Source organism: Manis pentadactyla, chromosome 19 (genome assembly GCF_030020395.1).
Source record: "Manis pentadactyla isolate mManPen7 chromosome 19, mManPen7.hap1, whole genome shotgun sequence".
NCBI lineage: Eukaryota > Metazoa > Chordata > Mammalia > Pholidota > Manidae > Manis > Manis pentadactyla.
Window position 1 is genome coordinate 6,502,579 of NC_080037.1, and position 18,668 is coordinate 6,521,246.

General features: G+C 37.9%; 1 protein-coding gene across 3 annotated transcripts in view; it reads right to left on the reverse strand.

Moving 5' to 3' along the window:
• The window catches only part of ATF6 (activating transcription factor 6), a 196,023-nt gene that overhangs the window by 126,051 nt on the left and 51,304 nt on the right, over positions 1–18,668 (reverse strand). For all 3 annotated transcript variants that reach the window (XM_036922831.2, XM_036922830.2, XM_036922829.2), the window contains exon 10: positions 1,597–1,728. In XM_036922831.2, coding sequence (XP_036778726.2) covers positions 1,597–1,728 — 132 coding nt within the window. The remainder of the gene's footprint in view (positions 1–1,596; positions 1,729–18,668) is intronic.

The following is an 18,668-nucleotide window of genomic DNA, read 5'->3' on the forward strand; positions in this document are numbered from 1 at the left end:
GAGAGATGGCTTGCATGTTATGTACTATGTTGAAAGCTGATGTGTTACAGCCCCCAGATCAGTCGGACCTCTAGGATGAACTGGGATGATCAGGGTACTACGCTTTCCAGGTGCCACCATGTTACCTAACTCTAATGTGGACAAATAGGTGAAGGCTTCTATTTACTGTGGTTACTGCCAAATAAATAATATTCTTGTAAAGGTTACCTGAATTATAATATCAAGTATTTAATCAGTAACTTGTTATATTTTTTAGCATCAAGTTATACATACCTAAGGGACTCTTAACTCTCATAAATCCGAAGACTATTAAATTTAAAATGTAACCTTTGATGGATCTCATGTGGACAGTTAACAGAACTCAAAACTACGGAACACGTAGGGCAAACTTGGACAGATTATTTAGTAACATTAAAGATACTATTAAACTCTAACAATATATTCAAGGATACTCTTACGTGACCACTGAGATCAGTATTTCAGAAGTATGCCTAACTTTGGCTTGTAAAACAAGCAGGAAATGTTATGTCATGTTTTCCAATATTACGGCATCCGTCACATTCTATGTCGCATTATAATTACTGCTATATAATTCTAACTATATAACCATAGTTACTGTCATATAATTCATTCTAGTTACTGTCATACAATGCTTTGGATCCCCCACCACACTTAGCATAGTACTTTACAAACTGCAGATTCCTAAAAAAAGTGAATACTAGCATTTTTTCCAGGAAAGCTAAATGGAGACAAGCCTGCAGGACTATGACAATAATCTCGTTCAGTGGCACAGGTGTAACAATAAAAATCAGAAGAATGATTCTCCTATGGCTCTTGGCCTTTAAAAATCTTAAGAGTTGAGAGAAAACGAAACTTCAATGATTTTCAAGCATTATGTCGTGCCATGGCTGCCACTGTGACCTCCCTTTGGTTTGTTAGCCAAGGACACAGCTCCATTTGGCTCTAATAAAAATGCCAAGTAACACAAAGAAATGTTTATCAAAAAGTAAACAGCTCTGAAAATGTCCACTCTAACCTTCCAGGTAATACAACAGAGAAATTGTATTTTCATAAAATTATAAATCTTTTACTATTGACAAGCTATATGGCAATTTGCCAAGACACCATAAAGTTGTAACAAGGGAGGGAGATTCAGCAAAGATCACAATAAACAAGTATAAATGATGTTATCCAGTGATTGCAAATAGGTTCAACCATATCACCCCAGCATATCGTATCTGCCACTGATGATATAGGCAGCAAATATTGGATATATTATATGTAAATATGATAGATAAATAACTATATTAATGGCATCATATACAATATAGTGTTTGTGTTTCAATATGTACATCAGTGCATACAAATTGAGATTTTAAGGTTACAAGTCTCTAAGAATTCTAAAATTGGGAAGATTTTAGAAAGTAAATTTATCCTTAGAATTGATCTTAACAGTAAAATTTATCAATGGCCTCAATAACTTACTTGTATGCTTTACTAAGTAAAACTGTATAAACAACTTAGGTGTAAAGTTATACTACATACTTCTCTGCTTCAGTTTCATTAAATCATTTTAACAGAGACATGACATCTAACCTGTAGCTGTTTTTCTGGATGACATCATCTGACGTGTCTTCCACCTCCTTAGCAGAAAAGCCGAGAAGATGCCTCCTTTGATTTGCAGGGTTTACACTAGGGTTCATTCTCCTGGAATCCTGTTCCAAAATGCTGAAAATAAAAAAACATGAAACAGTAACTAAAACAAAAATATGTCACACATATGCACACTACATATAGCTATGAAGCAAACCAGAATTCCTTTGTAGGTCCATGCACACAGCAAGAATGCTAGGCATAAAGGCAAGACAAAAGAGCCTACCTGATGTGGTCAGATCACTACTCTGGCATCCTGTACATATGAAAAACACTGAAAACAATTTTTTATACAAATTTTGTATAAATAAATCTTACTTCCAAACTGTTTAAACAAAGTCAGTATTCTACATGCTTTCAAAACTCTACAGTATGTATACTAAAGTAGAAATTCATTAGCCTCTCACAATCCTAGAAGACACGCTACCAAAGGAAGCTAACAAAAAATTATTTAAAAAATACTTCTATTTTCATGCACATGTAAAAACTTCCTATGTACACTTTGCTTCTTTCTCCTCTTCCTCTCGAATACCTTCATTCATCAGTGTATGTTCTTTTAATGGGCATAAGTATTTGGGACAAACATATATTTCAAATAGCATAATGGTTATGTAACACTTAACTCATTGGTCACTGGCTTAGATTTGGCTCATCAGTAAGATGTGTTGTGTGTGTGCACTTTATTTTATACGGACACTTGCATAATTTACATTAGTTATAATCTTAAAATTCAACACAAAGGGAATCTCTCTGGCAAAGCACAAAAGAAGGGCTACCAGGGTCTATCTGGAGGATAAAGTGCAGGAGGAAAGCAACCCTGATGCCAGAGGGTCACAGTTCAGGGCCCTGTGGTTCCAAGAATTCTTTGAGGTAGAGTAGTTTGCCTCCAGATTTGGAGAGAGCAGTGTTGGGAGGAACAGGAAGCAGGTACATCTCTAGAATTTTCTGTTCTCTTACTCTATTTCCCATTCTCAATTCGTTACCCCCAGAATCACTGCTGTCTAGTGGCTCCCCCACAGTATGCTGAGGCACTGCGGCACAGGGCAGACTCTCTGGAGGTGCATGGCCAAATTAGGACCATTGTGTAAAATTTAGTTTTGCTATGACTTATTTTTGTTACATTTTTATCTTTCAGAAAGAATGGTCCACCTGAGTGGTCCCCAACAATATAAACCCTTCTGCAAATGAGGTAAAAGGCCTAGTGGAGTATCTAATTAAACTTAGAAAAAGTTAGCTTGGTGAGTATTCAAGAAAGCATGAACTAGGCAGTAAACCATAACAACTTTGTAGGGAAGCCAAATGAAGAGTACGATGATAACTGTACAATATTTTTTTCTTTTTGAAACTTACCTTTTGTGAAAAAATATTTACTTTTAAATTCTTTCAAATGTGGTACCAAAAATCCTACTAAGGGAAGTACACTATAAACAAAACCAATGTTAAGAATTTCCCCTCAGTTTCCAGAATCTCAATTAATTCAATACCTACACTGTATGAGTGAAATACCCATATTCATACCCACAATTCCTCTTCAGTGGAAGAAATCCCTCGATCCCTCCAATGCCCAAGGGGAGCTCTACCACCCTGTTAAGTTTCCCCTTGTCTGAACTAGAAATGTGCTTCTTTGTAACTTCCACATTTTGGCACGAGTGCTCGACTCTCTGATTATTCAAACCAAGTCTAAACAAGCCACCTTCCCATGTCCAAAGCCATCTGTCACCCTCTCCTCCCTCCCCAGGCTTTCTTTTTCAGGGCCATGGTTGCTTCTACACATTCCCCTTCACAGCACTGTCTTCAGCATATTCGGTCACCCTCCTGTCAATATGCTTCTCAGATGCTATGACCCTTACAGGACGAGGCAGGTTAATCCCTCCCTTGTTCTAGGCACTATTCTTCCTCTGACACAAACTAATATCATGTGGGCTTTTTGGCAGTTACAACATACTTTATTTGAGCCTGGTTTAATGAAAATCCCACCTCTTTTCTTACAAACTGATTTTGAACCATTACCTTCTCTTCCCTTCTTCTCCCACTTCCAATCATGCATTTATAGAACTGAGTTTTTTGGTCCAGCTGAACTTCCATCAGTTTCTTTTAAAATATCATTTTGCTTACTGCTCAGTCAAGAACTTTTAGGATCCTAATTCACAAAAGAAATTTGAGTTCTAAGCATGCTGTCAATATCCTCAACTGAACTCTTATAAAATATTGAAAAGAGCAAAGAAATTGAGCTGTGGAGGATGCCCCGAGGGAGAGCTGTGTAAAAATGTATGTTTAATTATGAATTAACTACAGTATCACCGAGTTCAAATTTCCCATCTTGATTGATAAGATACTGCAAGACTGCTAAATGTTCTTCTAAGATGCGAATGCAGTACAACAGCAGCTAGCTTTGAGCACCTACTATGTACTAAGGAATGAAGGCTCAAACGAAGTAGAGGCTAAAAGAATTTAAACAATTTGCCCAAGGCCATGCTCTAAGTAATTAATGAAGGCAGAATTTGGATCTAGGTTTGGAATGCCATTTCTACACTATGTTGACAACATTTTACAGAATGACTGATTCATTCATTTATTCAACATGTACTAGATACCTGTTATGATCAGGGAACCATATCTGATGCTAAAGACTCAAAGATAAAATAAAGACAAACACCAAATTATGGTGTATATATGGTATGGGGGACGGTAGGGGGGTGGGGGAGGAGGAGGTTGATATAGATGAAAGATAAGGGAGTGTGCTTAGTGCGTGAAAGGAGTTACTAATGAATGCTATGTAAGGATAGAGCCAGAGCGCGGGGCCTCTACAAAGGATAATGAAGTATCTTAAATGACAGGCAGTAAATAAACAGGTGGAAAGGAGGAGAGGAGTGGGGAAGGCATTTCACTCAGCTAGAACAGTATAGGAATAAAGCACACAGGCATTGGAGAGCATGTTTTGTCCAGGAAGAGCATGTAAAGCAGGACAGGATGCGCGGGTGGGCATCTGCATGTGTAGGCATAGTGAGAAGAGGACCATCAGAGAGAGGAGAACGAAAGGGGACCGGAACGATGATGCAGGGCTAGATTATGGATGGCCTTGCCTGCCACAATATCCATAAGCCTAGCAATTTATTCAATACAAGAAACAAAACTTCTGTGTTGTATTCTTGTTCTAATTTTGGCTCCCGGGTATCATATCCCTTCCTCTATCAGAATCTTCCCTACAATTAGTGTTAAATTTTCTGGTCTGATGGGGCAATCTACTTTCTTTCTTTTAAAAATCTGTATTACATTTATCTCCAATTCATCTAGACCACTTGAAAAACAGCATTACTAGAACAGTTCCTCTGCTTTCCTATATCCTGGCCAGGGGTCACACCTCTTTAAGGAGGCTCCCTTGGTAACTGTCTCCTGGTTAACTGCCAAGTCAAAGTGGCTGCTACGGCTTCTAGAAATAACCTCTACATTTCTGCTTCCTTGAATCCTACTGTCAATGAGCAATTAACACACCAACTTATTACTTTCTCCAGATCAGAATGCACCATCCTCTAGCAGTGGTTCTCAAAGTGTGATACTGGGCCTGGTAACTGGTCAGAATGTAAGTCGTCAGGCCCCGTCCCAGACTGACTGGTACATACCAATGTTCGAGAACCACTATTGTTAACTAATCTTATTTTTACACAATATTATTCCTAGCTCAATCCCTAAAAGCTACACATTTTTCACAATGAATCTAACAGAAACTGAGAGCATGGGGAAGACTGGCCATCTGTATAGTTTATGGGGGACTTACAAAGTAAATTCGTTCAGAATTATTAATACTTGGAAGTTTTTAAAGAGCCCTCTTACTGATCATTGTTCCTTTGATGATTTTAATGCCACTACAAAAACTGGCATTTCAATTCACTGCTTATGGCTGTTACAAGCGAATGCCTTGAGTTTATCAGTTTAGGCTATTCCAGCTGCAACCGGGCTGGGCTACAGTCACATTAGCAGCCACGCTTGCTAGAAGTCAGTTTCGAAGTTGACTGGTTTGGCTCAAAGTCATCACTTTTTCCCACTGTTGATGCTGATAATGACTATCACAGTACAATGACAATACACCTTTAACCGTAACTACTTTAGTAATTCTTACCTTCTTTTAGACAAAAAAGCTCACTCAGATCTCATTCAATGGGCTTCACAAGAAAGATCTTCAGAACACACCCATCATACAGTCAATGAAGTATTTTAAATAAGGGAGTGGGTGAGTGATGGGGCAAAAATTAGGATCCAAACAGCCTGAGTCTCATTTTTATTATCAACCCACTGCCCTGGGATGATTTTGAAAAGGTAATTTTATATTAAGAAATTTTGTGAAGAATCTTCTCAACTTTTTCACTTACTTGTTTTTGATTGTTGTCATTTGACCTCCATTCCTGTAGATTTTTTTTTTAAGTCTTAAAATTAAATTTCTCTTTGGCTAAGTACAGGCAAGTCAACAGTTCAATTCAGCCCCCAAAACTACAAATGCTCGACCACTATGAAATGACCTACAGACACTAATTTTAACCATCTGATTAACTGCAGATTTATATTTCCCTTGTTTTTATTAATATTTGAAAGACATGAACAAGCTTTATTTCACTGCCAGAATTCAAAATTGTCTTAGTATGCTTATGACACCACAAATATTAAGAAGGAATCTGACCATCCTTGTAATGGCCAAATGTACAAAAGAATATGAGAAAATAATTGTTGATGTGAAGTTTTAGATTTCTGGCATGAGTGTTTTAGCATCATTTGGTGTCCCTTTTCTTTAATTTTAGGAAAATTAAAGTTTTAATAATGAAAGTGGTGACTTGGAGTCAGAGAAAGGGTTGTATAACGATAGCACGTTCTTTGACTGATCACAGTTCACTGAGGTAATAAAGCAATCTCATCAGACTCTTTTCATGATTAGTTTAAATCAGGTTCTAGTCAGTATTTTTAAACAACCTAATAAATAATAAGAAAACAGAAGTTTCTTATACCTCTATGACCAGAAACATGCTATTCTGCAATAGTCAGAATAGTCTTGGGCCACAAAATAATTGTTATACCATTATTGGTGTACATTTGTGCTACGGGCCAGTGGGCCTTTTCTGAAAAGCACAGATTAATAAAACAGAAATAATTTCAATTTCCCCAAAAGCCTGGAAAAAGAATTTTAAGAATTGTTACTTTACTTTTTCACTTATGAAACTTTAAAAGCCAACAACTGTTTTAGATTATTTATGAAGCCACTTAATCCTTAAGAGGTATGATTTCAGATATCCCATTCTCATACCAAGTAATTGAACAAAAATTGGAACATCTCTGAATCTATTCTACACTTCGCACACCTGCTTTCTTACGGTAGAGCTGGTGAAGTTTCAATCCAAGTCATCTCAGCAGTAAGAACAATACTGATTCTCATCCCCCAAAGAAACCCACATGCTGCTGCTGCTCTGCTGATCTGAGAACCACACATGAAAATGTGAAATCACTTGAAGCTGAAAACAGCAAAGAGTTTCTTCCAGTTTTAATGCACGATAGGGGGAAGATCACAGAATTTGGAGTCAAGAGATCTGGGGTCACAGTGTGGCTCTGAGACTCCACACTGAAGTTGGTTAACTTCTCTGAGCCTCCAATTCTTCATATGTGAAATAGGAAAAATTCAAATATTTCCCAAGGCTTTTCAAAGATTCAAAGGAGATGACAGATGTGACCATGCTTTTATAAATCAAAAAGTGCTGTGTGTCCCAAAGATGACACAGAGGAGTTAGTGGCACAGCCTGTCTTCCTGCCTGCCAGTTCAGGCTATTCTCGACATAGCCACTGGAGTGACTGTTTTAAAATCTAGGTCAGATTAGCATGTCACTCCTGCACTCACAACCTTCAGATGGCTTTTCATTCATTTCAATCATGGTAAAAACCCAAAGGGCCTCACTAACCTCAACCTTCCCTTCATCTCAGCTCTCCGGCATCACCTCCTCTACTCTCCCCCTTGCTCACTTTAGTCCAGCCACACTGACTTCTTTTGCATTTCCGGGAACACGCATGGCATTCTTCTGCCCTAGGGCCCGATCTCTGGCCATTCCCTCTGCCAGGAATGCTCTTCCTTCACATAATCCTATGACCAACCCTCTCACTTTCAAGCTTTGGCTCAAATGTCTACTTGTCAATGTATCTGTGGTGAGCACTACTTAAAACTACAATTCCAACAGCCACCTTCACCCTTGTAAAACCATTTATCCTACTATACTTTATCCCTTTGTTCAAAGAATCTACCACTGTATCATTTTACTTTTTTTTAATGTTTATTGTCTGTCCTCACTAGAATACAAGTTAATGAGTATGGAGATCTGTTTTGTTCTAGGAAAATGCCTGACCTGTAGGTGGTATTCTTTTCTTTTTTTTATAACAAACATATGAATTTTATGTACCATTACGTCTCGTGTTAACAGAAAAATCTAGATCTTCATTTTAGGGAAACTAATTTACAACTCAAGAATAGCAGGTAGTGAAATGAACTCATTATTACACCATATCCAGAGCCAGGAATAAGAAATTATGTTAATTTTCATTGCAACTGGGGTTACAGACAAGGAGTTCTCAAGAAATTCTCCAAACCTTAAAAAAAGATTTTTCTCTCTGGTTACTGAATGGTTTACAGATGATTTCTGCAGACTAGTAATAACTGGAGATAATTTACTAGAAACATAAGTATGAATGATTGAAAAAATAAATCTTCAGGCCAAGATAAAAAACTCTTCAACAACAGTTCTTAGAGCCAGGGATTGCTAGGCTGTGAGAAGAAACATGGACTCTATTTTGGGGCACTTTGCCAAGTTAGCCAACATGAACAGAAAACATGAGATTTTTTCTCTCACTCAGTTAACAATTACAAAGCAGGTGCTCTTCTAATAGGTGCTGCTCATTCTCAGAACCTGGCCACTATACTCAAGGAAGGCCAAGCTGCTTGCAGAGAGGCCCAGCACAGAGCCCTGACTCAGGTCCCAGCTGAAGTTGGCACCAGTGAGCTGGCCACGACGAGTGGGCCACCTTGTAAGTACATCCTCTCCTATCTCAGTTAGCCCAGGAGACACTCCATGGGGCAAAGAAGAGCTGTTTCTACTGAGCCCGCCCATACTGCACACGCTTTAGCAAAGTAAACGACTTGTCGTTTTAAGCCTTTAAGTTTTGGGATGGTTTGTTACATAGCAATAGATAACTAACATGCTAGATGGCTGAAGTCAGTGAGTCAATGGTTAATACACAAAGTTTGTGTGGGGACAATCTTTGATATCTTCTCACTTGAGAAAGGCACCCTCTGGTCATTTTAAATGTCAAAAAAGATGCCTGTAAATTTAATGCAATCTCTTTTCACCACCTGTATGGCTGTTGCTCCTTAATGATTAAGACAAAGGCTCCAAAGGTAGACTGTGCATCGTAGCTCTGCCACAGATGCACTGTGACTTCAGTTTTCTTATCTGTAAAATGGGGATAATACTTACCTTATAGTTCTGGAAGGAAATAATTTATGTAAAGTGCTTAGACTAGTATCTGGTGCACAGTAAATGTTCAATAAATAATAGCTTAACACAACAAACACACAAAACCACCATCTTTAACAACTAAACAAACATGGTACCAATATACAGCCAACTCAGATTATTCTAGAACTAATTATCTTCACATTTTATTCATCTTCTTCCAACTGTCTTATTTCCACATTTTCAAATACACACTCCCCCCAAAAAAAGTTGGGGCAGATGAAAGCAAATAATGTTGCTTCACTGAGAACTCTGGCAAAAGGGTGGAGACATAATGCCATATAAGGCACACATGTTATCTGTAATTCCCTTCTAGCTCCTCAGAGGTCATAAACTGTGATAAATTGACTGGACATAACATATTAGTGTCAGTTTATGTTCAGAACACACAGATACCAAGTAGTCTAAATGCACAGGACACTCAGTTCATGCTACACTAGCCATAACTCAACTAAAAACAGTCTGTTAGAATGACCCTTAAAGTGCAAGTTTCAGATGTTTACTAAAATGACAGTAAAGCTCAAATCTGGAGAAAAAAGAGGCTTTAATGGAAAATTGCCTAGAAGCTTAAACAATACATAATACATATATATTTTCATCCAACTAAGAGTTTCAGAGTTAACCTATACTACCTTAGTATCACGCTAGACCTTCAGTTGTTGCCAAGTGAAGCTGTGTGTTCCTTTCTCACTTACGTTTTGACACCTTATACAGTGTGCTTCTACCTGGATACACTAAGTACCGAAAACGGTGGTTGAGAAAAAGCTACTTCAGACAAACCCCATCCATTGGTCCTCGTTTTATGTTAACTACGATTTGTGGTCTGAAGAAAATATCAAGTACACAACTTAAATTCTGACAGTTTCCTCATCTGCCCTAGTTTCTCAGCGACCCTCTCTCACAAGACAGAAAGCAGCACAAGTTTACCATACAATGTCCTTTTTTCTTTGAAAAGTGGCATAGTGATTTCCTTAAAGTAAAGAAGTAAGTTAGCAAAGGGTGTAGGTTTCTGATTTCAACTGCCTTTCCCTTCCATTTAACAACTCAAATCTGGGGGAAAAGATAGCCAAGTGAGATATGAAGCCACCAGGAGACTCCTTAAAGGCATCCCTACAAGAAGTCCAAATCTAAAAACCATCAACAGAATTTCCCATGCCCTCGAAACTCAGCTCTGCGCTTGAAAAGCACCAAATCATGTCGAAGGATGAAATCTACAGAGGCTAGAAGAAAAGAGAACCACCTTGCAGACACTTTTTTTGAAGAACATGAAAAAACTAGACTACTCGGGGAAAGGACTGCCCTTAGCTCTGCCTCCTCTCTGCAATCAGGAGTCAGTAACACCTGGTATTTAGATGTATTGTATTTCTTCAGTTTATGTGTCACTTTGATAAATGTGGAAAGTACATTTAGCCAAGCACTTGAATTAGGTTTCATTTATAACTCTGGCTGAACAAAACCATGCATACTTGGTGAACTCTGACATTTAAGTTACACAGTAACTTTTAACCTACAGCCAATAGTGATATCACACAGCAAAATGTGCTCGGCATTAAGAGGGGGAAAAAACGAGCCAGATTTGGGGACAAGCTCATCTCAGGATAAGAAGCTACAATTCTTTCTATAAAATAATGAAAAGCTGACAAACATAGAGAATTCTGGAATAGAGACATTTTATGTCTAACCAATTCCAGACAAGTCAGATTCAATGCCATATTCTCTGTGGTCACCTTTTCCTTATAACATAGTCTTGTAAGTAAAGCGCAGAGCAGCTAGCTGGCCCTTTAGTAGTATGACTTACCCATTTACCCTTCCTCATCCAAGTCTGATGTCTCACACTACACAGATCCCAGTTCTAGTGTAGGCACAGCACCTTGCCCAGAACAAATAAGAAAAAGGCATTGCCAACTTCAAACATTTGTTTTTTTTTTAATTAACAATTTTTTAAATTAAAATTTTAAAATTATAAAACCTAGTATATTTTAAACCTCCTTGGGATGTTAGCTTATTATTTGTAGGAGGATGAGTATAGTGACTTTTAAATTAGAAAAGGGAAAAATAACGGAAGAATTTATAAATTGCAGTCCTGTGTGACAGAAATTCCTTTCTCAGAGTTAGTTACGCTGCAGCTCCTATCCTGTCCAAAGCAGAGGTCCACAAATTTCCTCAATTATATAAGACAAACCTATAAATAGAGAGGTGTCTATCTAGAGATTTAATAAAACTTCTCTTAAATACAGTATCTTCTAATTTAATGGATAAGCACTCTTTCGGTTTCCATAGGGGCCAATGTACAGAGAGAAATAAAAACTGTACAGTCTCTCACTGAGGATGTACATCAGAATCAACTGGGAACAGGATTTTATTTAAAAACAAATGACTTAGACCCATCCTACCAGATTCCATAGGTTTTGAGTAGGGCTCAATTAGCTCTCTTTTAAGATTTCATAGTGATAATAATGTATAGCCATGACTGAGAACCTCTATGAAAGAATTTAACAAAAAGTCACCCAAACTGTTGAGGCAAGGAAAATTTGCAAAAACATCAAACTTTTGTGATAAAAACTGTATTCCCTACCATTATGCAATAGTCAACAAAATTCAAAACCTAACAAAACTGATAATAAACAACCAATTTTAAGTAGTTTTCAGACTGATGTTTCTCCAACTGGCTCTTAATCATCCTGTTTCATGAAGAAAGTATTTTCAGTACAGTTTGTTGCTGGTTAAACTTTATGTTGCTAAGAGAAGAACCTTTTTGTAATTCTTTTCTTTCCATCCAAATTAATTTATTTTCCCTTTCTCTTCCCTTTTTCCCCTCTCTTTCTCAAATTAATTCAACTTCCCTCTATAAGGAATATTCCTCTAAGGGTCAAAAATGAACACTGCTTATTTCTCCAACCCCACTCTATTTCCTAATATCTACACAAGTCCCAGATTTACATCATTCCTTGGGGCCGGGGTGGGGGTGGGGGGCAGTTAAACTTGCCTAATGTCAAAATGGTCTTGAGGTAAAACCTTTTAACAACAAAACTTATAAATCAAACAGAAGCATATGAGCCAGAATAGCAACAAATACTGTGTAAGCTTTGAACACTGCTTAAAGGAAACAGGAACCCAAGAGGAGGAACTTCTAAAGGTTAAGCCCCTTCTCTACAAAGAAAGTATCTCTCTTCCTCAGCCTCATAAAATTTAAACTTGAAAGTCATTTGTACTGTATCCTATCCAATTTCCTGGAAGGTTAAGTGTAGGAAAAATGATTAGAAGAACATTGATCATACAGAAACTAGTAGTAATGAGATGCAGAATGGCTATGAAAATTAAAGTGTGCGATCAGAAAAAAAAAAGACAATTTATTCAGTCATAAAAGGTCCAAGATGTGAAGAAACATTTTTTTGCCTTTTTAAGGCAGCAAAAAGGTGGGACGGGGGGGACAACTTCTTTTCCATCTCTGTATTGTACCCTGGTTAGTGTCATTTGTCTACCCTTCCCTTGGAATGTCTGTCTCTCCTCTCTTCATAAATCTTTAATTTTCCTCTTTGTGAGGCCTTTCCTTCCAATAACTATCTGGATTTGTCCCCCTCCTCAGGGCCCACTCACCACAGACGCCGCGTTACTCAGGCCCCCTAGAGCAGGGCCTTGCCTTAGCCACTGTTTTCATGCCCTTCTCTCTCGGAGGGGACATGATGCCCTCTCCGACCTGGCCAAAGCCAGGCTTCCCGCTTTAGGCTCTACTGCTTACTGTTCCCCCACATCTGTTACACTCATGCTCATTCAATCATTCATTGGTTCATTGATTTAGCCACTCAACCATCATCCAGCAAATATTTTTTAAATAGCTACAATATGTCAAGCAAAACCTAAAAGTCAAGTGAGCCCTCGCCATCCCTGACTGCTTCTGACTGCAGGCGAGAGCCATCCTCCTTCATCTCTGTAAGCATTTGCTCATGGTATTCCCTCTGCCTGAAGTGCCCCCTCTCTTCTCATCAGCCTGACAAAACCCTTCCTAGCAATTCAGTGCAACACTTTTTGAGTGTCTGCCATGTACTGTAAACATTATGCAAATGCTGAGGATATAAAAAATGGAGTAAGGCAGAGTTTCTATTTAAAACAAAAAACACAAGAGCCTGTAGGGGAAGACAGATACACCAACAAATGACTAGTAAAATGTGGTAACTCCTAAGATATGCAAACAGGATAATTTGGGAGCACCAAAAAGAAATATTTAGCTTAGCCTGGGGCTGAATGAAACTTGCCCAATGCCATTTCTGAATTCTGTAATAACAATTCCCTTGCTTTTCTTTATAGCTCTACCATATATGCACATATTCATATTGTATAGTTTTCCTGGTTTAAACTTCATATAAATGTAATCATACTGTAAATATTCTTCAATTTGCTTATTTTACCTAATATACTTCCTACAACGTCTGATAAATAGCATTTTTAATACCGTATGGCAATAACGTCATTATCATTTCTGCTTTGAACCTATGAGTTATTTAGGATTGTGCTTTTTAATTTTTCCTAGTATAGGAGTTCTTAGTTACCATCTTTTTGTTACTGATATCTAGCTTAATTCACTGACAATGAACACAGTCTATGTTAGTTTTTGAAATTTGTTTAGACTTCCCTTATGACCTAGTACAGTTAACTTTTAACATTTTCATATATAGTTCAAAAACTGTGTTGGTAAATACAATGTTTGACTATATGGCCAGTAGATCAAATAATGATAATATTCAAATCTGTGTCTTGTAAATTTTCTTGTCAATGTGGCCTATCATGAGAGAGGTACCTTAAAATTTCCCACTAGGGCAACAGAATATCAATTTCCTCCCATATATCAACTATTGTTTCTAAGCTACATTAGTAGGTAGGTATATGCTAATGGTATTTCCTCTAGTAAACTAAAACTTTTAATCAATGCATAGTGGCTATGTCTAATAATGCTTTTCTCATTTAAGTATATTTGTCTGATACTAATAGAACCACTCCAGTTTCCTTTTGGCTACTATTTGCTTTTTCCACCCTTTGACTCTCAACTTTGCTCTCTTCTAGCTTTACTTTTTTAGATATTTCTCTTGTAAATGGCATAAAGTTGTTTTACTTTTTCTCCCCCTTGTCTGACCATATTTGCCTTCTAAATAGAGTTCAGTCCACTCCCACTTACTGTGATTATGGATAATATTCTAGGATTACTTCTACTATCGTACTTTGCGCTTTTATAAGCTAGTAGTTTCCTTCCCTCTTTTCTTTTTTTTTTTTTTTTATTGAAGGGTAGTTGACAACAGTATTGCATTACATTAGTTTCAGGTGTACAACACAGTGATTCAACATTTATATACATGATAATTCTAGGTACCAGGTATCACCATACCAAGTTGTTACAATATTTTGACTATATTCCTTATGCTATACATTACATCCCGGTTACTTATTTATTTTACAATTGGAAGTGTGTTTAAATATATATATATATATATATATTTTTTGTGAGGGCATCTCTCATATTTATTGATCAAATAGTTGTTAAACACAATAAATTTCTGTATAGGGGGGTCAATACTCAATGCACAATCATTAATCCACCCCAAGCCTAATTTTCGTCAGTCTCCAATCTTCTGATGCATAACGAACAAATTCTTACATGGAGAACAAATTCTTACATAGTGAATAAGTTACATGGTGAACAGTGCAAGGGCAGTCATCACAGAAACTTTCGGTTTTGCTCATGCATTATGAACTATACACAGTCAGTTCAAATATGAATATTCATTTGGTTTTTATACTTGATTTATATGTGGATACCACATTTCTCTCTTTATTATTATTATTTTTAATAAAATGCTGAAGTGGTAGGTAGATACGAGATAAAGGTAGAAAACAGAGTTTAGTGTTGTAAGAGAGCAAATGTAGATGATCAGGTGTGTGCCTGTAGACTATGTGTTAATCCGAGCTAGATGAGGGCAATAAACATCCATGTATGCAGAAGATTTCTCTCAGAACATGAGGGGGGAGGTTCTAAGCCTCACCTCTGCTGCTCCCCATTTTCTCACCAGATGGCCCCCTGCGACTGTGCCTGTCTTAGGTTGTTCCTCCCTTGAGGAATCTTACCCGTCTCTGGCTAACCAGTCATCTTCCGGGGCCATACAGGGAAATGTTAAGTTGGTAAGTGAGAGAGAAGCCTTATTGTTTGAAAAGGTTAGCTTTTTACTTCTTTGCATATTTATGCCCTGTGGCTTCTATGCCCAGCATTTGTCTTGAGGTGTCTTTACCACTTGGAAGAATTATGATACTCGTTAAATTCGACATGTGGCACGAGTTCTATTTAAAGGTCGTGATTAGGTAGGAAGAAGAAAAGCTATAGAAGTAGCAGGCAGAAGAAAACCTGGGAAGATTGATTATTTCTTTGACATATCTTCTTGTAGAGTAACTTCAGCATGGATAGGTTTTAAACTACTAATTAAATTGTGCACACACATTAACATAATAGGAGTATAGTTACCTAAACAAAGCATACCTGTAATTACCAGCCATCTCCAGTGAAACCAAGAAAACCAGTTAGGCACCTTAGGCATTTGTGAAAACTTATCTATGATATGGTGGATATTGTTCAACTGAACTTAAACAGTCTGAGAGAATTCAGATAAACTAGAACAACCCATTCCTGGGGACTGTTCACATCCCATATGTTCTTTTAACAGTAAATAGTCTGTAGTTGTAAGATTTTGGAGCGCTACAATTTGCACTTCTCCTAATTCTTGGTTGAGTTCCAACAGTATAGATCCAGTCCAATTTTTGTTTTACTGTATGCACAGGCCAGCTTAGATATCTCCTTCCTCATTCCCATGGCAAGTCCAGGAACTGGTGGGATGAGTGCATCTACACCTGTGACAGTGCGTGGATCTTTGTTGGAGTTTTTTTTTTTTTTCTTTTTTTTCTGATCATCTTCTGTCTTAAGTCTTCCAGAGAGTGCTGATGTTGGAAGTTCTTTTTCATATCGTATCTTAGTTCATTTTCGGGGTAGCCAAATTAGGCTTTGATCCTCTGTATAAACACAAACGGACCCTTTGCCTACACTTTTATATGCCCTTTATATCATTGTGTAGAACTCATTAGAGGTCACCACATAGGAACAGCTTTTTTTTTTTTTTAAATCATTAATCTACACTTACATGATGAATACTTTGTTTACTAGGCTCTCCCCTATACCAGGTCCCCCCTATATACTCCTTTACAGTCACTGTCCATCAGCGTAGCAAACTGTTGTAGAATCACTACTTGTCTTCTCTGTATTGTACAGCCCTCCCCTTTCTCCCACCCCGCTATGGATGCTAATCTTAATACCCCTCTTTTTCTGCCCCCCCTTATCCCTCCCTGCCCACCCATCCTCCCCAGTCCCTTTCCCTTTGGTACCTGTTAGTTCATTCTTGAGTTCTGTGATTCTGTTGCTGTTTTGTTCCTTCAGTTTTTCCTTTGTTCTTATATTCCACAGATGAGTGAAATCATTTGGTATTTCTCTTTCTCTGCTTGGCTTGTTTCACTGAGCATAATACCCTCCAGCTCCATCCATGTTGCTGCAAATGGTTGGATTTGCCCTTTTCTTATGGCTGAGTAGTATTCCATTGTGTATATGTACCACATCTTCTTTATCCATTCATCTATCGATGGACATTTAGGTTGCTTCCAATTCTTGGCTATTGTAAATAGTGCTGCGATAAACATAGGGGTACATTGGTCTTTCTCATACTTGATTGCTGCGTTCTTAGGGTAAATTCCTAGGAGTACAATTCCTCGGTCAAATGGTATGTCTGTTTTGAGCATTTTGATGTACCTCCATACTGCTTTCCACAATGGTTGAACAAGTTTACATTCCCACCAGCAGTGTAGGAGGGTTCCCCTTTCTCCACAGTCTCGCCAACATTTGTTGTTGTTTGTCTTTTGGATGGCAGCCATCCTTACTGGTGTGAGGTGGTACCTCATTGTAGTTTTAATTTGCATTTCTCTGATAATTAGCGATGTGGAGCATCTTTTCATGTGTCTGTTGGCCATCTGTATTTCTTTTTTGGAGAACCGTCTGTTCAGTTCCTTTGCCCATTTTTTAATTGGGTTATTTGTTTTTTGTTTGTTGAGGCGTGTGAGCTCTTTATATATTCTGGACGTCAAGCCTTTATCGGATGTGTCATTTTCAAATATATTCTCCCATACTGTAGGGTTCCTTTTTGTTCTATTGATGGTGTCTTTTGCTGTACAGAAGCTTTTCAGCTTAATATAGTCCCACTTGTTCATTTTTGCTGTTGTTTTCCTTGCCCGGGGAGATATGTTCAAGAAGAGGTCACTCATGTTTATGTCTAAGAGGTTTGTGCCTATATTTTCTTCCAAGAGTTTAATGGTTTCGTGACTTACATTCAGGTCTTTGATCCATTTTGAGTTTACTTTTGTATAAGGGGTTAGACAATGGTCCAGTTTCATTCTCCTACATGTAGCTGTCCAGTTTTGCCAGCACCACCTGTTGAAGAGACTGTCATTTCGCCATTGTATGTCCATGGCTCCTTTATCAAATATTAATTGACCATATATGTCTGGGTTAATGTCTGGATTCTCTAGTCTGTTCCATTGGTCTGTGGCTCTGCTCTTGTGCCAGTACCAAATTGTCTTGATTACTATGGCTTTATAATAGAGCTTGAAGTTGGGGAGTGAGATCCCCCCTACTTTATTCTTCTTTCTCAGGATTGCTTTGGCTATTCGGGGTCTTTGGTGGTTCCATATGAATTTTTGAATTATTTGTTCCAGTTCATTGAAGAATGTTGCTGGTAGTTTCATAGGGATTGCATCAAATCTGTATATTGCTTTGGGCAGGATGGCCATTTTGACGATATTAATTCTTCCTAGCCACGAGCATGGGATGCGTTTCCATCTGTTAGTGTCCCCTTTAATTTCTTTTAAGAGTGACTTGTAGTTTTCAGAATATAAGTCTTTCACTTCTTTGGTTAGGTTTATTCCTAGGTATTTTATTTTTTTTGATGCAATGTGAATGGAGTTGTTTTCCTGACTTCTCTTTCTGTTGGTTCATTGTTGGTATATAGGAAAGCCACAGATTTCTGTGTGTTGATTTTGTATCCTGCAACTTTGCTGTATTCCGATATCAGTTCTAGTAGTTCTGGGGTGGAGTCTTTAGGATTTTTTATGTACAGTATCATGTCATCTGCAAATAGTGACTGTTGGACTTCTTCTTTGCCAATCTGGATTCCTTGTATTTCTTTGTTTTGTCTGATTGCTGTGGCTAGGACCTCCAGTACTATGTTAAATAACAGTGGGGAGAGTGGGCATCCCTATCTAGTTCCCGATCTCAGAGGAAATGCTTTCAGCTTCTCGCTATTCAATATAATGTTGGCTGTGGGTTTTTCATAGATGGCCTTTATTATGTTGAGGTACTTGCCCTCTATTCCCATTTTGCTGAGAGTTTTTATCATGAAT